This window comes from Poecilia reticulata, linkage group LG19 (genome assembly GCF_000633615.1).
Source record: "Poecilia reticulata strain Guanapo linkage group LG19, Guppy_female_1.0+MT, whole genome shotgun sequence".
Classification (NCBI taxonomy): domain Eukaryota; kingdom Metazoa; phylum Chordata; class Actinopteri; order Cyprinodontiformes; family Poeciliidae; genus Poecilia; species Poecilia reticulata.
In genome coordinates, this window is record NC_024349.1 from 24,563,624 (window position 1) to 24,588,939 (window position 25,316).

At 39.4% G+C, this 25,316-nt stretch overlaps 1 protein-coding gene across 1 annotated transcript in view; it reads left to right on the forward strand.

The window, feature by feature from the left end:
- Nucleotides 1-16: 16 nt before the first annotated feature.
- Nucleotides 17-25,316, forward strand: part of LOC103482110 (arf-GAP with dual PH domain-containing protein 1) — a 27,968-nt gene continuing 2,668 nt past the window's right edge. The window contains exons 1-7 of the mRNA XM_008438038.2: nt 17-709; nt 11,086-11,213; nt 15,098-15,189; nt 18,446-18,528; nt 20,869-20,981; nt 21,074-21,220; nt 24,522-24,605. Of these exons, the coding sequence (XP_008436260.1) occupies nt 619-709; nt 11,086-11,213; nt 15,098-15,189; nt 18,446-18,528; nt 20,869-20,981; nt 21,074-21,220; nt 24,522-24,605 (738 nt within the window). The 5' untranslated portion in view covers nt 17-618. The remainder of the gene's footprint in view (nt 710-11,085; nt 11,214-15,097; nt 15,190-18,445; nt 18,529-20,868; nt 20,982-21,073; nt 21,221-24,521; nt 24,606-25,316) is intronic.

Sequence of the window (25,316 nt, forward strand, 5' to 3'; positions counted from 1 at the left end):
TGCCCCCCTTTACCCCTCTCTTGGGATCGTCACTGCAATTATATTCTCAATTTGTATCTCATCAAATCCACACACTGAGCATTTTTAACAGCACTAGATGTACAATTAGGTATTATTAGCTTGTATTGCTAGTAGCAGTTAGCCTATAGTTACGAAGCAGAACAATTAACAAATCCTGTCTGTTTCTACTCATTTATACTTATTTTGAGGTGATAAAAGTACACCTCAAAATAGTAGCTACCTTCCGTCTTTATCAAATTCCTGTATTAAATTTTATTTAACTGAGTGCAATTTCCGTATTGTGCCGCTAGATGTCTCACTTCTAAAAGTCTTTTTTTGAAGGAGGGAGAAGGTGGAGGAGGCTGTGGTGGTTGTTCTTCAGGCTTCATTATTATGCTGTCAGCGAGACAAGGTACCAGAATAATCAGAGCGCGGCAGAGACAGAGGCTCGTCGGCACGGATAGCTCGGTCTCCGCCGCTCCAGCTCAGACCGGAGGTGACAGGTGATCTCCCGCTCCGCCTGTCCGTCCGTCCGTCTGTCTGTCGGGCTCCGGCGGCGGATGTTCTCGGACAGGCTTCACCCCACCGCGGTGAGGCTGGACCGGTAAGACGCACACCATGGCGCTGGAAGCGGACGGGAACAAGCTGCGGCTGCAGGACGTGCTGGAGAAACCTGACAACGAAGTGTGCGCTGATTGCGGCAACCCAGGTAGGACGCTCCCCGCTCCCCCATCTCCCTGAAGCCGGTGGTGCCTGAGCATGCGGCGGCTGCACCGGGGGGACTTAATGTGGAGGAGGAGGAGGAGGGAAGATGAGGCAGCTAATAAGTCTCACATTTCCTATCTGATCCATTTAGATAAAGAAGCAGAAATCTAAAATGATTTTCTTTTTCGTAGTTGGAACAGGATGGACTCTGAACTTAAGTCTGAATGATAAATCCATAAAGGTGTTATCTTTGTGTGTGTGTGTGTGTGTGTGTGTGTCATTGTTTTGCCTAAGTGTGTGTAGCCAATTTGTGGTCTGTTATTATCCACTGTCAGCACCCTCAGCTTATACCATTATTACTTTCTGTGTGGATTGCACTACAGTTACTATTCGTTTTAGCTGGAAATCTTTTCTATATGCTCCAGTTCCTGACAGATAACAGTTTTTTTCAGTCCATATTCTCTCTTTTGTGATTTCCTCCCTCCATCCCATACCTATTTGTCTTCTCTGTTGTGGCTGTTAACCAGTAAGGCTCCAGTATGGGCTGAACGCCCAGTGCTGGGAGCCCAGCCCTCCCAGGATGCTTTGGCCCCGCTCACAGCCTCTCTGAGGGATGGCTCTCGCTGAGTGTGTGTATGTGCGTGTGTTTGTGTGTGTGCGCGTCTCTGAAGCCAGTGGTACTCTGGCAGAATCAGATAGATAGCTCTGTCAGAGCGGGGGTCCCTGAACAGGTGGAGGGGAAACAGTGTGAGATCAGACATGAGGAGAAGATCTTCTCACAGGGTCAGGGGGTTCTGTTGGTCGCCATGGAGAACATAACCTGACCAGATACCTGCACCGCATCCATCTATTCATCCATCTACTCCTCCATCATCTGTAAGTGTCCACATCCATCCCTTCATACATCTATTCATCCGTCTGTCCATTCATCTACAGGTTTCCATATCCCTCCATCGGTAGGTCCATCCATCCATTCATTTTATTGGCAGGTTTTATCTTCAAGCCTCACTACATTTGCTATTAATGCCATAAATTAATTTGATCAGTATCCTTATTTATTTGGTCGGTATGTTTTTACCATCTGTGAAGGGTAGTGTCATGACCTGGGACCTGATTTTTGCAGCTATTTTGGCCGTGAAACATTTATTATCAAAAGGTTTGAATAATCTTAAGACATAGATTCATTTTCCACCAAAGACATTCAGGTGATACACATATGTTCATTTATGTTCTGTCTCTCAGAAAGAGATTCCAGACTACTGATGTTAAAGTCATTGTTAATGACTCTTGAATTTTCTGCCTCTTGGTACTCTTTGCTAAATGAGCTATTGAAGGCTCAGTTTTCATGAGCGCACAGACATGCGGCCCACTGAACACTTAAATATGCTAGCATATTAGGTTAGCCTGGTAAAACCAGCTTCTTCGCTTCGTATAGAGGTTCTGGACCCTGAGCTATTGAGGAACAATTACTCCCTGGAGTTGTGGACACTGTTGAGGTTTTAAATTTTACATAATCGCTAAAGTTTGGTCATGACAACATATGTAATGCGCCAGTTTGAGTCTGTGAAATTTACGGGAAATTGGCTGTGCTGCGAAAAATCATTCTGTCCTTTGAAGAGAGAAGTGCCGAGCCAAATGTCGAGACGTCTGTTAATGCTAATTCAATTTGGAAGAGTGGCCAACACGAGTAATTGTTGGTGGTGTAAAATATTAGTTTGAATTGCTAATATTTATGCTTTTTGAAACATGGAAATAATTTGTGGGTCAGAAAATTGTGCGTCAGAAGGCAGAAGTCTGCTCTGGAACTGGTTCCAGTATGCCTAGCTAGCTAGATTCAAACTAGCTAGGTTGAATCTCCTGTCCGTTCCTTTCTGTTTCTCCAAACTCATTTAGCGCTATAAACATAACACCACAACCATCAAAACATTCTACTGCTGATTTCATTGAAATAAAGTTAACGGAATAGTAATTTATATGGCTAATTAACCATTTTTCCATGTTTGCCTTCATGAGGCGTTTAAGGAAACTCAGTGATCAACCAAAACTACAGTAAATCCTGTTCTCTGTTACCAGGAACTCCCAGGCTTCTAATTCATATCTCCTAATGGTCAGGACATGAATTATTGATGCTAGTTTGGTGGCTCAGTCCCAGTCTTGGGGACAGGGTGCTGTCTGGTTCACTATTTCTCTGCCTCTGTTAGGGAAGAAAAATACTTTTGCAGTAGTGTCTCACCTCGTAAAAGGAAGCCAATATGAATTCTACAAGAGTAATTTTAAACTATATTTCAGAAGGATGTCGCTGGTATGGTTAAAGAAAAATAATGTGTTTTGTAAGGAACTTTTCATACTTTTATTTTAATTATGTCTTTCAATCCATTTGAATAGCACATTTAAAAGGTGAAAAACAAGAAGTGCATGTTTAACAAAAACAAATAAAATCAAATTGAGATCAGTTTGTTTTAATTAATATAAAGCTGGGGTTTTATTTTGTATAAACTTTTGGTATCTTCATTGCTGTGTGTGATACATTCTGTTTTTATAAGCATGTTGTTTAAACGTGAAAAGGTTCAGAAAAAGTTAATCTTACTGCGTGGACATGAAATTATACAAAGTCATTTGAATAACTTGTACAATGCTGTAAGAAAATATTTCTGCCCTTTACACATTTCTTCTGTTTTTTGTTGTTGTTTTTTTTACCTGTATCATCAAGAAAACATTTAAATAGAACCTAGCTGACAACACGGAGGAGGCTAATAGATCTGGAAAAAACTAACACATTCAAAAAGATTAACAAAAAAAAAAAATCATAACCGTGTACCGGTCTGAAAAAAAAACATCCTAAAGGTTTTGGTTTCCAGCAAGAGAGTCATTATCCACAAGTAAGGGACACATCAAAGGTGTGAACCTTCTCAGTAGAAAGTAGGCAGCCAACCAAAATTGTTACAACAAACAAACTGGTCAAGAACATCTCGACCATTCCCCAGATTTTTGGAGGAAATGGCTGACTTGAAAGCAATTCTGCAAAGAAAAGTGGGCCAATACTATTCCTCTGTGATTTAAGACCCATTGATGGCAGTCATTGGCGCCAACGGATGGCTCAGTGACATTACTTGGAGTTATATTGTGTTGTTTAAGTGTTCCCTTTACTTTTTTGAGCAGTATATTTCGAAACAAGATCATTCAAGTAGTCTGTTTGAATCTAATCCCTCTGATTTCTGGGTCCCAAAGAGCAATTACTTGTATCTTTTCCATAAAAGGCAAAGGGATTTTCTAACCCATTTGCTCACTGAGATTATCAACACAATGACTCAGTGACTGTGGTTATGTAGTGACACAGTGATATAATTCGTGTGTCATCATCAGCATAAACACTGTGAGAGAGGTTGTGGTTCTCTATAATCTGAGCTGTGGGATCATATAGATGTTAACTAAAAGTCGGCCAAGAATACAGCCTTGAGGAACCCCACAGCTGTTTTTTGGTTTTCCAAACTTGCAATTACCGAATGCCCCTGTCTACCAAGACATGTAATGTAAAAAATATTGTGCATCAACCGTGACAGCAATAATAATATTGGATATTGATATAGACAGAAATTTTCATATTGTTACACCCCTAATACCAGACAGTCCCGCCCATTTTTCCAGGCTAGAAATCTGTATGTTGTGATCAATTTTCAGATCCTGAGTTTGAATAATACCATGACCGACATTATAAATCTGTGTTAAAGTGCATATTGTAAATAGCTTTTATTGATTTTAAAATGTGTAGTTTTTCTTACTGATCTGTCTTTTTAAAAAAGCTACCCTTGTTTAAATTCTGTCTATAATAACTAAAGACACAATCGGGAAAAAATATCAGTTGATGTTTTTGTTACTGAATGGGAATGGGTATCATAAACAGGAAGCTTCTGGGAAAAAAACCTGTGTTTGGAAAGTTGCAATAAACCCGTTATTATGACAAAACTGTATCAATGATGACTTTATGTCAACTTCCTGCCACAAATATGCATCATGAGGCCAGAAACAGAATGCAACATAAATTGACTACCATGTGGGTAAAGGGGACTTTGATGATGATGCAAGCAACCGTTTTTAATGTTCAGTTTACTGCAGGTTTACTGTAGGACACATCACACTGTCCATAAGTGAGGGGGTATTGTAAATGCTCTCCAACGGCCAGGAGAGATGAAACGTTTTAAACCACATTTTCATTACAGACTGATCAAAAATACCGAATTGGAAAACCTTTGGTTCCGTATCAGTAAGTGGAAACGTTGGGTTGTGCTGCTTGTAGGCGCTCACAGAAAACTGTAGATTAGATTGTAAGCATGAGAAGAGTGTTGGTGTATGTGTGTTACTTTTAGCGCCGTAGTGATTAATCAGATTCTTGAAATACTCATAAACTAATTTAGCAATCGATTAATCATTAACAGGAATACACAGAAAAAAGGCAATTTGCTGAAAGAACAACATACACTAAGCAGTTTGCAATTAAGATAATAAAGAAAGCAACCTTTGCCTGTACATACGTTCCACCTAGAACTTGAATGTACACTAAAGGAATGCTATGTTGTTGCATTTTAGGCAATGAAATGTCTATTTTCTTGTCTGAAAAATTGAATTATTTGCTTATTTGCATCTTACTAATGTACTTAAAATGTATTTAAAAGGCTTAAGTGGTTAAATAAAAAATTGTGGAATGTGCCAAAAAAAATTATTTACCCGATTAATCGATTAATCATCGATTGCTAAAATAATTGTTAATTGCAGCCCTAGCAACTTTGACAACAAAGCATATCTGTTTGCGCTGGGCGGTGGCCTAATTAAACCCTCTGACCAAGACAAATTCAAATACACAAGCTGAGTTTGTCTCAACTCTGGCAGCAGTGAGAATCAAATTTGCGCAAGAGGTCAGGGTGCTGTATGACATCACGTACTGTGCATTTACAGCCTCCATAGTAAAACCAGGGCATTTCATCATCAGCAGTGACCTGGCTGACCTCTGTCCCAGTCTTCCTGCATCCCCTCCATCCATTTACTGAACAGAAACACTTTTAGATGAATCGGAAAACACATAAACGTAAACTGCTCGTTGATTTTTATGCTTAGTCACTCTTCCTCCTTACCCTATGCGTTTTTAGTCCCCCCCCCCCAACTCCCCAACCTCTGTGGGGGCCACAGAGAGGCTGAGCAGGGAGCTTATACGGCAGGGTTTCTCTGTAGCTCAGCAGCATTGCAGTTCTGCCCTCTGCGAAGGACGCACAGATGAGTTATTCCCACCTGAGAGGGCTCAGCAGTCCTCTGAGGTGGTGGGGAAGATGTTTGTTGAAACGCAAAAGAAATGGGGGCTGGGGGAAATCCAGCAGCAGCTTTGATGGGGATGGGAGGCCTAAGCTATTCTAGCATATCGCTTTGTGGGTTACTGGGTTTGGTATTTATTGTTGACTCTGGGAAAATCAGGATTCCAACGTTTCTGATTGTTCTGTAGCTTCTGAACTAAAATCTGTGAGAAATGATTCCAGTTAATTACAGCTGGGAGTTGCTGTGTTTGGGTTGATGTCAACACAGTGAGATCTTTATAATAATGATCAAGTAGTAACTGTATTGATGCATTAGACTCATAAATATTCTTGTTCATCTTACAAACTTAAGCATATCTAGCTGTTTTAACCTCGCTCTTTGCATTTTAGGCAATGAAATGCTTATTTTTGAGGTGAAGACCGCAAAAGTGCACTCTGTCGGACTAAATCATAAGTACAGTACGTTCCTTCATTGGTTTCTTTGTTAGTTCCTTCATTTATCCCTTTGTTGGTTGCTTTCTTCCTTTGCTTGTTGCTTTGTTCATTCGATCCTTCATTCGATCCTTCGTTTGTTCCATTGTTTGTTCCTTCGTTCGTTCCTTCATTCTTCAATCGTTCCATTGTTCGTTCTTTGTTTGTTCCTTCATTCAACGAACAAAGAACATTGAATGAAGGAGCGTTCCTTCAATATTGCTTCATTCAACGTTAAATGAACGTTGGCTCCTTTGTTTGTTCCTTCATTCGTTCCTTTATTCATTCCTTCATTCACTCCTTTGTTTGTTCCTTCATTCGTTACTTAGTTCGTTCCAATGTTAGATACTTTCCTTCGTTCGGTACTTTCTTTGTTCCCCCTGTCTTTTCTTCCAGCTCTGGTTGGGTGTTCTTGCAGCTTGTTCTTGACACACATTCTGGGCTAAACCTTTTTTTTCTTACCCTTGGCTTTTGAGAAACATTAATGCTCACATGGTGCATTCCAAGAAGCTTGCCTGCTAGAAGATCTGCGTTTAGTTTTTTTAGAGGTATGAAACATCCTGGCCAGCAAGAATTCTTCTCTTGTTCTCGCCTCGAGTTAAGAGCTGATTTTTCTGTTCTTGTAGAGGATGTACAGAGCTTAAGTCCAGACGGCATCTTATTACCGGCGCACAGCCTTGGATGGTACAAGTGGATTTTCCCTCTTGTACAGTTGTTTATTCTAAGCAGCATGTTGCTTAAAATAAACTATGTGTTGTTTCCATCTGCCCCTACAACACAAGTACGTTAATATTTCTCTCTATTTAAAACTATTCCCTTCCCTTTAGCTCTTAAATGAACGAAAATATATATGTAGACAGATTTTATTCCTATGTCGATAACCATCGCTGCAAATTTGAAAGCGAGAAGATGGTGAAAAAAAGTTACATTTTTTTCTATTTACAGACCCATTGTAGTTCATTCTAATGTTAAAGTGTTTGGATTGGATTCATAAAGGAGAGGTTGAAATTCTACGACTCTTATTTACCTTCACCTACACTTACCTTTAACTTCTGAGCTGCTACACGACTGAAGTATTTCACTAACAAGAAAAGAAAAAAAAAACTTATTATCCAAGTTGGAGCAACAAAATAAATACAGCTTGAATATTTATAGAATAATCAAAGAGAATGTGTGATGATTAAGTTTCATCTTTTCAAGGCAAGTAAAGTTTGAAAAGAAAACATTTTATTTGATCAAATCCCCACAGCCACCTGGAACCGAAGGTAACACACGTTAAGTAACATCAAAGACGCTTATGGAGCGACAGCATCTTCCTGTGTGCTGGTGTTTTGTTTAGTGTAAGGGTCGCGACCTCGGCTGACAGGACCAGCTGGTTCATTCCCACCAGGATGCAAATGGCCGTCTGCATTTGCATCCAGACATTCAAATGATGTGTGTACAATACAAACAGGCATTTTTTTTTAGTATTATTGTTATTATTATAGTCTGCAATAGAAGCCAAGGTGCAACAGACCCATAAAAAACAATTTTCAGACTTAGATCAGTGTATTTTATTTTATTTATTTATTTTATTTTATTTTTTTCATCCCTCTTTGAGCACAATAACCCCATGGGAAACATGGTGGTGGTGGCAGCATAATGCGTCACAGCCAGGCAGGCGTTACTTTCTGTGATGTATTAAAACGATACGTTGACGTTTCCTGTTGTAATTTGACAAAAATCAATAAAATATGAATAAGTTAAGGCAGCGATGTTCAAACTTTTTACCGCGGGAGCCAAAACTGTCACATTTTAACTGCTGGTGTGTCATGATCCGTGTTTCAGTGTGTTTGTTTTTGAGTTTTTCTGTGTGATCCTGTTCACTGTGAGTCCTGTCTCTGCGTCTTCCCCGTTGATTGTCTCCCAGGTGTGTCTCGTTCCCTTGATTACCCCATGTGTATTTAGTCTCACCTGTTGTCTGTGTTCTTCGTTGGATCCTTGACCGCTTGTCTGACGTCTTTTGTCAGTCAGTCAGTCAGTTTCCTCAGTAGAACTGTGAAGTCCTGAGGTTGCTTGTTTCAGTCTTCAGTCTTTATGTCAGTTGCTACCAGTATTAGCTGTGTGCTAATTAGCTGCCGTGCTGCCTGTCCTGGACTGTGAGCTCATTCATTAAATTCTTCATTTTTCATCAATAACCTGGCTCTCTGCGTTCATCCTCACCACCACCCACCTTGACATGGTGAACCACAAAATTTATTAAATAAAAAAAATGTAAACTTAGTTTACTGTGATTTAGATTTTAATCTTACCTGCCGAGCTATATCCAAAATGTCTTCAGACTGTTGGCTTATTTTAAATATATATATATATATATTGTGTATTCAGTTCTTTCTCTTCTGTTGACAAGATTTTGACCATTCCCAAGATTTTGACCATTCCTGACTTGTCATCAGGGGCCGAACAAAATCATTTCAAGGACCACAAATGGCCCCCAGGCCACACTTTGGACACCCATAAGGTGTTTGACTGTTACTGTAAGTCACTGTGTGTGGTACTAACACATTTTCAGCTTGCTGTTTTGAATCACACATCTGTTAAGATCGCTCTCTGTTTATATATATGTGTGTGTGTGTGTGGTAAGTCAGTCATGCTGCTGTGGTAATCTTCCTGAGTGCTGCCTGCTCATCTACAAGCTCTGACTCAGACAGAGATGACCTCACGGCTAAATGGCATGTGGCGTGTTTTGGTGTGTGCTGTAGTCGGTGTGTGTTTGTCTGTGTGCGTGTGTGTGAGGCTGGTAAGCAGGAGGCCTAGCAGATCTTTAAAGAAAGACGTTTGATTTATTCACACAGAGGCCTGGGTGCAGCTGTGCTTAATCACAATCCAGAATGATTAAAGGATAAAGTGACATCGATCGAAGCTTTGCTCGCTAATCCCGGGGTGACGGGGAGAAATCTCAGGTGGGTTTTTGTTAAGTTGCTGGCGAAAACCTCAAGAGATTTAAATCTTCCATCCCGTTCCCAACGTTGTCTCTAAACTTTTTCATCTTTGAGTTATTTTAATGTCCACTTTGGCAAGAGACATTACAACTTTTTTCAGCGTTATTTTATGGGTTTCTATCAAATAAATTTCTTTTATTATTGAGACTTTCAAAGTACGGGATTTTCTGAGTTACAAACGACGTAAAATGTGTAAATGTAGACCCTTTGTCGGTTTTCCACTCTTCTTGAATCTTGACTTGGGCTGCAACTTACAATTATTTTAGTAATCAATTATTCTAATGATTAATCAAATAAAAAAAGACAATATTCTAATATTCACAGATTTTTTCATTTATCTTCTGTCTTGTACAAAATTAGAAATGCTTAAAAATATACAAACAAACAGTTTAATTCCCTTTTTAAATAATGAAATCCAGTGACAGCATTCCTTTAGTGTACCATTGATCATTTGTAGCAAAGGATTCATCAATACAGTGAAGGATTGATCAGTTGAATATTTTTTTTACATTAACCAATTCATAATTAATAATTGGATAGTAAAAGGTGAAAAGGAAGATTTTTTTTTTCTTACAGAATTTGAACCAGGTGAAGCTGAAACTGTTCAACAGTGAGTTCTCGATAGAAGATATTTACAGTCAAAGTTTGTCTTATCTTAAATGCTAAATGCATACATAAGTATTTGCACATTTTTGACTTGATGTCTGTTGTGAATAGGTTATTTCACTAAAAGGCCATTTTTTTTCTTAAAAAAAACAAAGTCTAAATACTCCAGCTAATGATTTTACTAAATTAGTTGACAATTATTTCAATCATTAATTTATTGCGATTAATCGTTTCAGACCTTACATCGACTCTATTCTCCTACCTGTTGTTGTGAACACTTCATTTGTTCTCTCTCTCTTTGTGTGTGTGCGTGTGTGTGTGTGTGTGTGTGTGTGCGTGTGTGTGTGTGTGTGTGTGTGTGTGTGTGTGTGTGTGTGTGTGTGTGTGTGTGTGTGTGTGTGAGTGACTCAACCGTTCCACTGCTGACCACCCACGGATGCTGCTACTGCTGTGTTGTGGTGTAGTCCCACACGTTCTCTAGGTGCTGATCAGTGTGTGTTCGGCCACAGATTCAGGTCACACTCGGCGCCCGTACATTGCCGTGTTTGCGTGTGTGTGCGTGCGTGTGTGTGTGTGTGTGTGTGTGTGTGTGGGTGGGTGGGTGTGTGTGAATTCTCTGCTTTCGTGTGAGAGCCTGTGCGTGTTCCCCTGCGTGGTAATGCAGCTAACCTGATAACGGCCTCAGCTGACTTCTGATCAGATCCCAGGTGGTCTGCTTCCTGTTAGAGGGCCGCAGTCAATAAGATTTCCATCAAATGCGATCTTGCTTTATGAGCAGTGACCCTCTAAATGTGCTTCTGTGCCTCCCTGCCCTACGCCGACCAGCACCGGTACCAGTATTTATTACTCAGACTCCGTTAGAGGTCTTGGTTGCCTCTCCGTCTGAACTCACATCCTTCCCTTCCACCTCCATGTTTGCTCACACCATATTGCCTCTTTAATTCTTCCTTGTCTTTCTCTCTCTCTCTTCTCTCTCTCTCTCTCTCTCTCTCTCTCTCTCTCTCTCTCTCTCTCTCTCACAGAGCCGGACTGGGCGTCGCTGACTCTGGGTGTGTTTGTTTGCCAGGCCTGCTCGCTCCTTCACCGGAGCATCCCCCACATCAGCCGGGTCAAGTCGGTGCAGGACACGTGGGAGGACAGCGAGGTGGAGGTAGGCTGAAGGAAAGGATGAATGTTTTTTTTTTTTTTAACCAAAGAAAATGTAAACACTGTGGCCTGCGTAGGGCTGGACGACACAGCTGAAAAATGCATCACAACATAAGCATTTTGCATCAGTTGATACCGATAATTATTGATTAGTTGTTCTTGTTTTAGATGTCTGAAGTAATACCAAACTGAAGATGATATGACCTTTCTTGTTTTATCCTTTATTTTAAGTCGTTATGAGGCACAGTGACGAAACCTGCGCAAGTTACTCTAGGTTGCTCGGTAACCACAAGTTACTCAAGTTGTTGCTAGGTAACCAAAGAGTGAGTGAGTTAGTTGATGCCTCATACCTTTCTTAGCTACTCTTGAAAGGTTGAGCGGTTAAAGTCTTCCCCCTGCCTACATCTCCCAGAATGCTGTGAGGTTCTACATTGGAGTTCAGTGAAATTACTGAATATCCTATCCTGTCCCACCCCAATAACACCACCCTGGGATGGTGTTGTTGGGACTGTGCTCATCCTTCTTCCTCCAAACACTGGTGAGTGGAGTTGATACCAAAAAGTTTTATTTTGGACCTGAACATGTGCTGGAACACGAGCAGGAACTTAATCCACGATGGTGTAGTGTTTTACTAGTGGTAACCTTGGTAACTGAGGTCCCAGCCCTCTTTAGGGTCTTGGCCTGGTCCTTCATCTTCCTCATAATCCACGGTGTCGGCGCATCCTTGAAATGTCTTAGAAGTTCTTAAATTCATGAGGCCTTAGAAAGTCTTAAATTATTTTGTAAAATGTATGTTGGCCTAAAAAGTATGAAACATGTAACACTGTTAATCAGGATGAGTAATAAACAACCAAACCGTGTGACAAAGCAGACCGGCAGAGAGAGACATTCAAACACTGACACTGACCAACACAGTGTGAGCCCTGGTCAGTGTGAGCAGGTCTAAACTTCTCCATGGTAACCAGTTCTCACAATTCGAGCTCCTTTTCTAATTTAATCTTGTTTAGCAGAGTATTTCTATGATTGTGTTCTGACACTGGGAAGAAACATTCATAAGTTACCCTGGGAGATCAGGCCAGGCTGGGTGTGGCATTTACACTAATACATAGTGAGAAAACAGTCCAAGCGGAAATGTATGCAGAAAATCTTAAAATAAGATTTTATTTTCAATTTTGCATTTTTGCTTTTTAAGTTGCTCAAGGAGTTTTGGAAAACACTAAATTGTTAAATTAACCCATTGTTGCCCTGGGAACAATGGGTTGTCCAGTGGCCATGTAATCTATAGCCACTGGACATTTGGCTGGACTTGGATCCATATTTATCTTCACATTATTAATCATGAACTAGAGAGCACAGAAATGTCAACAGTCTGTTGAGTTCGCTGTTGGAGAACTGCACCAAGGAGGGGTGGCTTTTCATCAGCAAGTCTCCATGACAACCAGAAGACACTTTGTAAATGCAGACTGGTTGTTTGGGAGTGACGCCAGAAAAAAAACAAAAAAAAACATAACAATAAAACAAAACAAAAAAAACGCCCGTATTCTGGAAACTGAAATGCGTCAACATGGTGTCATTTACAGGATAATGCAGAATAGCAGATCGCTTTGCTCCAATAAAGGTGCAAGAAAAGCTGCAGATATAAACTGTTTCCTCACTCAGAGTCGGTTTGAAGTTGAAGAAAAGTCATTCTGATCTAACCTGCCAATTACTGGATCTTATTTTTTTTTTAAGCAATTACCAGGCATGAATGACAATTTCATGAAAATTTACTCGGCTTGCCCGAGTACTGCATTTTTTTCCGTTTTTGTTTTTCTTTCTTTCTTTTTTTCAGTAAGAGAAAAGGTTCAAATAAAAAAATATCTTTATTTTTTAATTAAATCATTAGGCCTTTATTATTATTGCCACCCAGGCCTGAAAATTCTGTGAATGTATCAAAGATGTAAGAAACCTTTTGAAAAAACTTGGATTATATGATTCAAGGACATTTTATTTCCTCGTGGAATTAATAAAGTCTTTTTAAATCAAATTCAACTGAAGAAAAAAAAAGATGTATATTGCTTATTGTCACTATTGGCAAATGTTCATGTTGATGTCATCCCCAGTTTGCAAGCAAGTCTCCACAAAAGTTTTCCATTGGGGGTTTATGCACCTGGCCATTCCTTGGGAAGATGTAGTTGCTAAGCAACCAGCTGAGATTCCAGGAAGCTACTGATATCTTTATTTGAGCCTCAGCAAATAATCCACTAAGCTTATTTCCCAAAGTGCTGAACCCAGCGCCTCATTAATACGACTGTACCCAGTTTGATCAAATCAACCATGTCAACTTCATCTTTTAACTCCAGATTGCTATCATGAGCAATCCCCAACGTGTGTGAGATAAAGCTACGTATTTCCATGTGACCGCGCTGAATAACACCAAGAGGGGCCGCTGGAACTCAATTAGCCTGAAATGTCTCTGATGTTTGATTGGGAAGGAGGCAGTGATGGATTATGTTCTTTATAGCAAGATGGGATATGAAGTGAAGAGGATGTTTTATGTATTTTCCAGGAACATAGAGCCATTTTATAGCACAAAGGTAACTGTTACCTTTAGTTGTTATAAAAAAAAAAGCTGTACATATCAAATATGACTTAAAAGAAATTTGATTTTGTAATTTAGCGCCTTGAAATTGGCGCCTCTGCCTCTTTAAGAAGCTCCTGCTCTTTTTGAAACTCTGCCTTTCAGGAAGTCATCACAACTTGGCTCCTCTGTTAACCCTTTAACAACATTTCTATCAGAGTCTCGCTGAAGAGTGGCTCCTCTAAAGAGCTCAGCAGATGGGCAGTTCCACCAGCTGTTTGCTAATTGCTGCTGGCTAGTCTGAAGGAGTCCGCCGCTGAATGGTTGTCGTGGGAGTTTAAAAGATGTCTCAAACACGCATGATAGAATCAAGGCAACACTGGTTTGTATTTGATGAGGGAATAACATCATAATATGATGTAAAGCTAAAAAATATAAGAAAAATACTGAGTCTTTAAGCATTTTAATGATGCAGGTGTTTGTAAGTATCTGCAGAATACCAACATGTCAGCCTTAATTAAATTGCATGTTCTTATGTTTTTCCCTCAGTGTAACGTTATATTTATACCCCAGAAAAACATGGCAAGGGCTTAAAGAGAACAAAAAGCATTAAGACTTTTGTCACCTGTTTTACAGCATTAAGTGTGCCAATAACTGGCTCATGTGCAATAATCTTCTAATTGCTAAAATCTCACGCTCTAAAGATTACTTTGATTCACTGCGCGAGATCGGGCCACCTGCTGTGGAGGAGAGGCGCCAACGATGTTACAAATGTTGCATCCTGAGTGTGAAACGCGTCATCTTTCGTCAACAGTTGGGTCTCTTGTAAAATTTCGCGGCTTTTTGTCGAAATCAGTGTTGGTGATGGACTGCTTTGCCACCATGACCTTCACAGTGGAACGCCGCGGCGCTGCGTCCCTGTCAGATCCCTGCAGGGGAGCAGAGGAGTGGGGCTCAGGGGTTGTCTTTGGGTAAAACACAAAATGGAGGAAATGAGGTCAGGAGGCATAATGAGGGTTTTCTTCTCTTAAAACCTGCTTTCTGAACATCTCAGCTAAAAATCTTCAACATAATCTGATGGTTTTTTTCACCTCCCAAAATTATTTTGACGTAGATTTTTTTTAATATACTAAATAATATTTCTGCATTTGAATTCAGTAAACAAAAAATAAAAACACTTTAAGGCATTCAAAATTCTGTCATTCTTACTTTCTATTTTATGAAAAAAAAGTAATGTATTTTTTCAGATTAAATACTCAATAAAAATAAAACAAGCAAAAACATTTTAACATTTCATAACTAGCTCATGTCTTTTATCTGTGTTGCAGTTAATGGCTGCTATGGGAAACGGCGCCGCGAAGGCCAAGTATGAGCAGAAGGTTCCTCCTTTCTACTACAGACCAACACACACTGACTGCAAGTAAGGACACCTCTTTTCAGAAGTGAGGCAAAATCTAAATTATGAGCTGTGTTGTGAAAAGTTGTGTCCAAGAGCCTTAAAATGTAAAATAAAGTTATATCTGAGGAGCTAGACAGACTTAAATTTGTTCAGTCTGGATTGATTAAGCTGCGTTCTGTTAAAGAATGAGTCCCTGCGGAGTGACCAAAAAAAAAAAACTGATCCAGCCATGCTTCTTCTCGGAAACGGGGTGAGATAACATTGAGCTAGCTGCACGGTCAACATGTTACTCTGTGTTCACGCCAGTCTTATTATGTCACTTCTTTTTGTCGCCTTTACCGAGCGTACATGTGACGATAGCAAGAATAACGGCTTCTATGCAAGCGGAAGTTTAGTGAAATGAGTCGGTGTTAAAAACAAAAAAAATCGGATTTTTATGGCGTAACGCCTTTCAGCGTCATTAACAATTAAACATTGTTTCAGATTTTTAGCCATTGTTTTGCTCTCTGAAAAGAAACCTGGAATATTTGTGAAATAGACAGTTGGGCTGCATTGAAACACAGGAACATGTGCTCAGGAGAAAAGCAGAAAAGTTGTACTTGATGGTAAAAGTCGGAGAGCCATTAGCATAAAATTCTACGGAAGTATTTAACTGCCAGAATTTGGAAATAAATTCAGGTGCAGAATCTCATTAAAATAAGACACTTTCTTGTTATAATGAGTTTTATATCTTAAAAAGAGAGCATTTGTTGTTTTTAACGAGATGTAAAAATATGTTCCACTGACAGATTACTACTGCTTCAAAATTCATAAACGGGCTCGCTCTCATTCTCCATCTTCTCATTGTTTCCACTAGAAAAAAACAAAAATCTTGTTATAGTGGGAAAGTTTCTTGTTTAGATATTACTCTTGAATTTATTTCCTAGTTTCATGTGGTACAAAATGCTACCATATAGTACAAATTAAAAAAAGTTCTTAAGTATTCATAACTATTATGTTCTTTTATGTACGGTTTTATTTGATGTTAGACCAAACATTGTTTGTCATTTCAAGTGTTCCAGCATCAGGAAGAATGTTCCTTTCTCAAACAGTGCCATAAAAAACACTATATTTATGGTTAATAATTTCTATAAAGGGTTCGTTTTTATAGTTGTGTTGTTGCATGTAGTCTTTATGTCCTCCTTACTATATTATCTACCATGCTATTTACACCACTGTGTAAATGCCAAGATGGTGCAAACACACCTGCTGGTAATGTGCACTCCTTCACACCTCTCATTGTGCAGGTTCCTCTTATTGTCTATAAAAAGGCCAATAATAAGTATTTTCACAGCTCGTCCTCAGACCACTTCCTGTTTAAAATTTAAAACTTTCAACCATACTGGGATCTAAAAAAAAATTACATTACCTGAAAATATTCAAACTTCTCTGGTGAGAAGCTGAAATATGGTATAGAGCAAAAATACGTCCAGTGTCTTGCAAAACTGTTTTTCTTGTACTTTTCACATTGTTGCCACATGCGTAAGAGTTTTAACATAATATTTTATGATAAACCAACACAAAGTAGCACATATGTGAAGTGGAAGGAAAAGGATATAAATCTCTCCACCCCCGCTGGCCACCTCAAAAAATTATGTTCATTTGATCCACTTCAATCAAGATGTAATATGAAACCCAATAAATAAACTAATATTCACATTACAGTGTGAATGCTCTAGGCTGAATGTCGTCAACATTCACAATTTGAAGTCAACTGCAGAACACTTGCTGAAATGCAATAAAATAGAAAGACGCAGCAAAGGAAAGTAAAACGGTACAAACACACATCTGAAAATCTTCTTACAGCAAAACTGCCTGCTTAAAACAGATAACTTCAATGCTCAAACAACATCCTAACAGTATAAAAAATCCTGCATAATCCTGCTTAGTGAGCTTAGGTGTAAAATAATATGTTGAGTAATCTGAAGAGTGAAGAAACAGGTAAAATTAGCTAAAAAGCTAATGTTAAGCTTAAATTCTCTCATTCTCATGTTGGCTTGTGTAACATGCTGGGTAACATTATCTTAATTCATTCAGTAAGTTCACTTTATTTTTTAACTGCAAATTAGCTTAAAGGCTAATGTTAGCTTAAATAGTATCATTGTCATGTTGACTAAACACTAGCATGTTGGGTAATATTATCTTAGTCCATGCAGTAAGTTCACTTTTATTTTTATATAAGCTAATTATATCCAAATTAGCTAAGGGCTAATGTTAGCTTGTCATGTTGACTTAAACCAAGATGCTGAGTATTATTAACTTAATCTGTTCAGCATGCTAGTTTTGGCTTTTAAATCCAAATTAGCTAAAAAGCTAACATTACCTTAAATGTTATCATGTCTGCTTATATTCTGATGAAAGCATGTTCATGTGTGTGATCCTGTCAAAGTCCAGACCTAAATCCAATGCAGAATCTGTGGCTAGCCTCCATCTCTAGATGTACAGAGCTGGTAGCTGCAGGTCCAAGTAAAGATGATGCTACAAAACATTACTCAATTAGGCTAAATTTCTCATTTTATTTCCAATTCACTGTAATACACCGCTTCATGAGGGTTTATATTACATAAAAAAAACGCTAAAACGTTCAATGGGTGAGAACGCGCTTTTGCACTTTTCAGTCCCACTCTTTGGAATGTGAGACTCGTCTACCTCGTGTGCCTTCCTTCCCAAAGGCCTAAAGCAAAGAGACAAAACCAGGAGCTAAGAGTGTTCCTTTCTTATTTCTGATGGTTCAGATGAAAGGAGAAATGCCTTATCACCTCCCCGTAAGCACCACTAGGGATTAGTGCTCAGGTTCCAGTGTCACTGGAGGATCTCATTCAAAGGATTCCAGTCAAAAGGTTTTATCTCATTGTGCTGACAGAATGGTTGATTTTATTCTCAACACAAAGGAGAGTAAAATAAATGCAGAAATACTTTTAAAAAAGCGGGATAAAACAGATTCTGAGTTTAAAGGAGAGAATGAAATGAAGAGAGGAAACCAGATGAGAGTGCTTGTTGGCATGGTGATGAACTTACTGCGTTTGTATTTTTTATTTTTTTTTGTCTGCAAGAAAGAGAGAGAAAATCATCCTTACTGCTTTTGCATGTAGAGTCTTTTGCTGCTGACTGAAAACTCCCAAGAACTTCATAATGAATATAAACCAGTGATCAGCAGCACCGGGTCATGGCGCAGACCACTTTAGATGTGTGTGCAGTTCCCCTAAATGCTAACCGTGGCTTTTCGTTGGGTCTCCAGGCTGCTGAGGGAGCAGTGGATCCGAGCCAAGTACGAACGAAACGAGTTCGAGTTCATCGAGAAGCAGGAGCCTTACTCTGCAGGTATGTGCAGTAGGAAAAGCTTTTGTGTGTGTGTGCGTGTGTGTGTGTGTGTGTGTGTTTCATCATGAAGGCAGAGATTAGTGGATGTGAACCTATGGAGTCCATTTCCACTTCTCAAAGTCCTGGATCCTACATTTTCTAGATCTATCTGTACTTTGAAACATGTGACTCAGCTTTTTAGGCGCTACAGTAATTAGCTTCATACCTCCTTTCACTGAGAATACAGTGAAAGGGAAGTATGTATACTGCAAATTTTGGTTGATATATGTGCCTCTCATATTAAGGTCACTAATGGTCAAAGTGTGAACTACACGTGGTTCATGGAAGCAAACACACACTCTGACTTTACGTCTGACTGGACTCACATGCCCACCTCTCCATCCAGAAAGGGACTCGCCGTGTCAGGCTCTCGTCGTTCACCCTCCAATAAGCAAAACCTTGAAAACTCCTTGCACCGTCGTCTCCTGGTGGCGACCGGCTCTCAGAGATTCAATTACCCTGAAACGTCCATTGACGTCTTTCAAACTTTCTGTCTTCTGCTAAGTGGTTGGTGTGTATACGTTTGCCGGTTGAACGCCCATTGAAGCAGTGACATTCTAATTGTCACTGCTGAAGAGGGGAACTGCTATTAAAACAGTGAGTGCAGTTCTGCTGGTTGTGTGCGCGTGCATGTGTGTGTGCGTGTGTGTGGGGATGTGTGTGTGTGTGTGTTGGGACCAAAAGTACTCTATGTGTGTTGGTCTGTGATCAAGTGTCTCTATTGGTATACATTTCACATCATAGTGAAGAGATAGTCCACTCTGATTGGCTTTCAGTGACCTCACCCTTTCATTGAAACAGTGTCAAACACACACGCAAGCAAAGCAAGTAGGGTTGAATGAATCATTCTGTCATTTCTTATTTGTTCATTTCTCCGTCCTTCTTCCCTTTTTTGAGCATTGTGGTGTGAGAACCCAGCCTTTCTTTGAGTGTGTGTGTGTGTGTGTGTGTGTGCGTGTGTGTGTGTGTGTGTGTGTGTGTGTGTACGTGTGCGCGTGCGTGCGTGTGTGTGTGCGTTAGTGGGTGGCTGAAATCGACTATACACAGTAATATGACCCAGACCGCCAACAGCGATGGTATGCAAAGGACGGGAGGAGGAAAGCGGTGAGGAAAGAGTTGATGGTGGGGATGGGCTATTGATCTATGAGGTAATGCCTGTGTAGGTCAATGTTTTGAGTCAGGAAGTCACGAAGCAGAGATAACAGACCGCAGAGCAGGAGAACGAAAAACAGCTCATTAATGGTGGTGAAGAAGGAAGCAGAGAATAAGCATGTAGGGGGAGAATGAAGACATGAAAATAGCACATAGGATGTGAGTTGAAATGACCAAATTCGCCCTCAACCAAAAATGTAAGATATTTATTCAAAATATAAAGAACGCAACATTTCCTTACGTTTCTTTAAACATAAACACTTTAGAAATGGAGCAGATTTCTCTCAAGCGTTTAAGTACTGTATGTTGGGGCCGCAACACTGCGAACAGCTTCACGTTCCACCTTCTGCTGTTTTACAAACTTCAGGAGACCAAAATGGAAACATTAAAATTTTCCATCTATTTAAAGCTGGTGTAAAATAACAAAAAAGCAAATAAAAAATCCTGACAAGTTTCAGTTCCCTCTCAAAAGCAGATTTAGATTTAGATTCTACAAACCACTGATTCATGCAATGTTCCAGCAAACGTTTACAACACATTCTCTGCCGTTTCTAGAAATAGATTTATTGTCTGTAATTTGCATAGTCGGTCTCACCGCTTTAGATTCACATACACATTTCTGATGGTGTTGTTGTTGTGGGAATCAGGAAAACAACCGTTCAGCGTCAGGAGACTTGGTTGGAATATAAACCAGCCCCTTCTTTCCAGATTATATTACCTGATCGTCCTTTACAAAGGTTTATTCTGTTAAAATGCGTCAGGATTAAACACAACACTTGACAGCCTGGTTGAAATGGAAGAAAAGGATGCTGTGTGGGCAGAGCCATCTACTGAAATAGACTGAGGAGGGGCGACTTTACAGGCTGTAGATAAAACGGCACATCATGACAGCATCACATGCAACAGGACGGTTGATAGTCGAGACAAGAGAGAACGTCTGCTGACTCATTTCTCCGTGTTTACTCTCCGTTTCATGCACTCTTTCCTATTTATATTGTCGTCTTTAAAGAAATCCCATCCGACAGAAGCCGGTTGAAATGCCTTACCCTTTCTACTGCAGATGACTCTTCTGTCGAATGTCTTCTAAAGACGGTTTAGTGCCGTCCTCCCTTCAACAGTTTTATCCCCCCTCCTCCTCCCTCTATTCAGGGTACAGAGAAGGGTTTCTATGGAAACGAGGAAGAGACAACGGCCAGTTCCTCAGTCGAAAGTTTGTCCTGTCGGAAAGGGAGGGAGCGCTTAAGTACTTCAACAAGCAGGACGTAAGCGACGTCAAAGTTTTGGCTTGACAATAAATTTTTTAAAAAGCATTGCTTGTGTGAAACTTTTGCAAACTGTTCATGCTTCCATCCAGGCCAGAGATCCCAAGGCAGTGATGAAAATCGAAACGCTCAACGCGACCTTCCAGCCGGCCAAGATAGGGAATCCCTGCGGCCTGCAGATCACCTACCTGAAAGACAACAGCACAAGAAACATCTTTGTCTACCACAGTGACGCTAAGGTACAGTCTTATAATCTCACACTGATATACTTGTGTCTGGTGAGTGAGTAATGTACTGCAACGATTGGCTTTTCAAATGCTCTGGAAAATCTTGAAGAGCAAAATGGGGAGAATATAAATGTTATCTGCTTTATGAAAACCCCTGAGTCATCAACGTAATGACAAATTTTGGGTTGGTTTTTTCCATTATGGTCTAGTAGGAAAATGAACTATTTGTGAAATGCTTTTGTCTTGAGCCAAAGGTTTTTGCAGTGACTCATTTTACAATATTCTGCTGAAGTTCCAATAGTTTTTGCAAATGAATCGCATTTATAGAGTCAATATTTAAATATTTATATTTTGAGTGTTCCTATTTATAACTTCTGTAATTTGCCTTGTTAACTATCGCATTCTGTTTGTCAAAATCTTGACTGACGGTGATCCACTGTTACTGGTGTTAATCACAGTTTCTTTGTTTCTTGACCACAAGTTCTCGGTGGGGTTAAGGTCTGGAGAGTTATCTGACCATTGGTCCAAAATGCAAAAGAAATGACCAGAAGTGCATTTTCTTGTCGGCACAATTAGAATACAAAAAATTATGTGAATTTCAGTCCAGTATTTCACAAAAATCAGAAATTTTACCAAATTGGCCATTGCGTTCCTACACAATTCCACTTGATTCTCATGTCCTTGTCTTGGATTTCTCCCATTGAGCTGGATTTCTCCATTTGAATTTCAACCGGGCCAATCAGCGACTAGAAGGACACGTTGTGTTTATTTTCTGCACTGTTTTAGAATTGCAGTCTGCTTGTATTTCTGCAATGGTTCAATGCTTCCATATATTGAGTGACAAAAGTCGGAGCAAGAAAAATGTTTAAGATATTTTATTGCTAGCAAAGATGTGGTGGCCTTGCTCCCTGCGGGGTTGTTTACAGCGGACACAGTTTCCAGTAAGCGTCCGGAAAGCGCATTACAAAAGTCACAGACAAATGTTAGCGATTGGGTAAAATTCAACAGAGTCCACGCCTCCGTCTGGTAATCATTTCTCAATAGATAAAGTTCCAGACTCTCCATATGAGGCAAAGTGTAAAACAAGGAGATAGTTTTTATTAGGCTAACAAAGTGCAATAAAAAGTAAATGTTGCATTCTAAACATAAGTGACACTGGAATTTTAAAGAGCCAGGAATAAATAGTGAGAATATTAGTCAACAAAAATAATAATAACACAACAAAGAAAGTTTCAAACTTGTTTGTTAGCTTTAGCAAACATTATGCTGGATGAGAGACTTGAATCCTGAAGCTTTTTCACCCAGACCGACTTAATTTTCCTTGACGAATACGAATCAGAGTTTGGAGAAAACAAGGACAGACAGACAGAGGAAATATGTCGGGTCCAAAATGTTCAAACTGATATATTTGAGCCAGAATATAACTCTAACTTGTGTGCTCTAAACATTTTAGCGTTGATTAGCATCTGTGTTGCTCTGTTTGAAAGTGATCCCTAAATAAAGCATGATTAAAATTGATTATCGAAGGTTTTCAGGTGATTCATCTCCTTTCATGTTTGCCGCTTGTAAACGGCGCATAGTGCTGGTATTGCCTCAGTTTGTTATATGGCATGCCAGCGCAGCTGTCGTATAAGTGACACATAAATCCAATGTAATAAAAAAATGAAACATTCTCCAAAGTCCATAAACAGATTAGAGGATTTTATTTTGTGACTTTTTCAGAGCAGAAACTAAATGTGAAATATGTTTGCTGCTGTTTTTATTGTCTCACTGCTGGTTTTGATTAAAATGATGTCGATAGTAAAGCTTGCACTACTGAAGACTATTCTTTGGAGAAAGTTACTTTTCTAGCTGAAAAATACTTTTTTTTTTTTTTTTTAGCTTTCCTTCAATTTATAATGATACTCAGGGCTCCTTCAGACTAGCCAGCAGCAATTAGCAAACACCTGTTGGAACGGCGTATCTGCTGAGCTAATTATGCGAGCTACATCTAGGTGAATAGCTGGTAAAAACATTATTACAGGGTTACCAGAAGAGCAACAATGTGACGACTTCCTGAAGGCGGAGTTTCAGAAAGAGCGGGAGTTTCTTAAAGAGACAGAAGCCCAATTTCAAAGCCTTTAATCCTGAAGTAAAATTTATTTTATTTTATATATTAACTGAAGTTAACAGAGTTACTTGATTATGCTATAAAATGGCATGTGCCTGGAAAACATATAATACTGCCCCTTTATAAACATGAGGTTTAGCCGAAGTTATAAAGAGACATTTTGTAAGATCCAAAGAGACACTTGCGGCTCCAGATGATCACTTTATATGAGGTGATGGTGAAATACGGTTGGTTTCTCTGCTCAACATCAACCTTTCTGGATCAAAGCTTTCAAATGCCAGGCTCACTCTTTGTTTTAGGAATCCCATGCCGTCCATGAAACCGCTTTGAACGCGTCTTGCCAAATGTGCTCCGAATTGGAAGATAAATTATAAAGAGTTACGTAAGTCGGTGCGGTTATGAGCTTGCAGATTTTTGCAACATTTATGAAAAGCACAGACAGCTTTCCTAATGCATGAACATATATTTGTTTCAAATTTCCTTTGTGGAATTGGTTGAATCCTGTTTAACTCATCTGCATAACAGCAAGCAATCTAATGCGGATGTGTGCTTGACGTAGAAAAATCAGAGTAGTTCATAATAAGTATGCACGGTTATAAAGATAAATCTGAAAAGTGTCTGAGCCAATGATTAACATGTTTTGAACATTAGTTTTGTTTTGTTGAGACTTCATAACCCATTTTATTTTGTTTATTTACCATGGCTATTTAAAATGTCTTACAGCTCATTTTTATTTCATAGTAAATTTACTACTTAGTTGAGTCTTAATTAGATCATACATTTTAGCTTGACGACATGAAAACATCACTCTGACTCTACGATTATTCATCATCAATGAAATGTGAAAGGAAATCTTGAAAATTAACAGTTGCACCTTCTGGTTTAATCTTTAAAATAAGTATAAATTTATCAGCTATTAAAAGATTAATGACTAGGAAAAATGAATTTCAGAGTGAAGGGGAGAAAAAAAAGCACTGCTCCCTCTACTGGTAGAGCAGGAGTACTGAGGAAGAGTTCACCGAGTTCAGTCTGTCTCAATCTATGATGGAGTTACTGACGGAGACAAGAAGTCAAAACTCTTTTTTTTTTCATCAGAACCAAAAAAAACAAAAACAAAACTGAAAGTCCTCGTTTACACTGGTAGAATGTGCTGTCGTGTTGTGCAGGACGTGTTCCTAATGAGAGTGTGTGTTTGTTTGGCAGGAGACGGTGGACTGGTTCAACGCCATCAGAGCGGCCCGGTTCCACTACCTGCAGGTGGCCTTCCCTGGAGCGAGTGACGAGGAGGTGAGAAAGATGCACTTTGATCCAACACGTTTCTGGGAGCCAGGCTTATGGCTCCGGTCGCTGCCTCGGTGACGGTGGTTTATGATTTAAATGCAGATTGATTTCCCTGTAAAACCTAAAATGAGGTGATATTTCCTTGACACACATTTTCTCTGCCAGGTACATTCTCTGTTTCGAATCCTTCAGAAACGTTCTATATGGGGGTCTTTGTTTGGTTGTTGATATCTAGATTAATTTGCTTATCTTAAATTAAAAAATTGTATTAATAGAATAATTATTATTTTTAAAGCCACTTACCATTCTTTGATTTCAAAATGACTCATATTGTCATTGGTATCAGTTGGTAGGTGTAAAAAAAAACACATACACACACAAAAAAAGAAATAACACATCCACAAGCGTGATCGACAGCGCTAGAACCCTCCTCCTGGCTCTGATTGGTTGTTTCTGGGAGTGGTGTATGTCTGCAGATGGCAGTATAACCACAGGGAGAAGTCAGAGGAGCTCAATTTTTCATAGATTATCTATATCATACTTTACTCTCAGGACATAGTGACAGCTTTAATATGTAATATTAACTACATATGACCGACGCTTTAAAATGCGTCGGTCATTTTAAAGCTCGTCTTAAAACCCATCTATTTTACTTGGCTTTCAACTCCAGCAGGATCTAGTTTTAAATTGTATGTTTGTTTGTTTTTAAACTGTAAG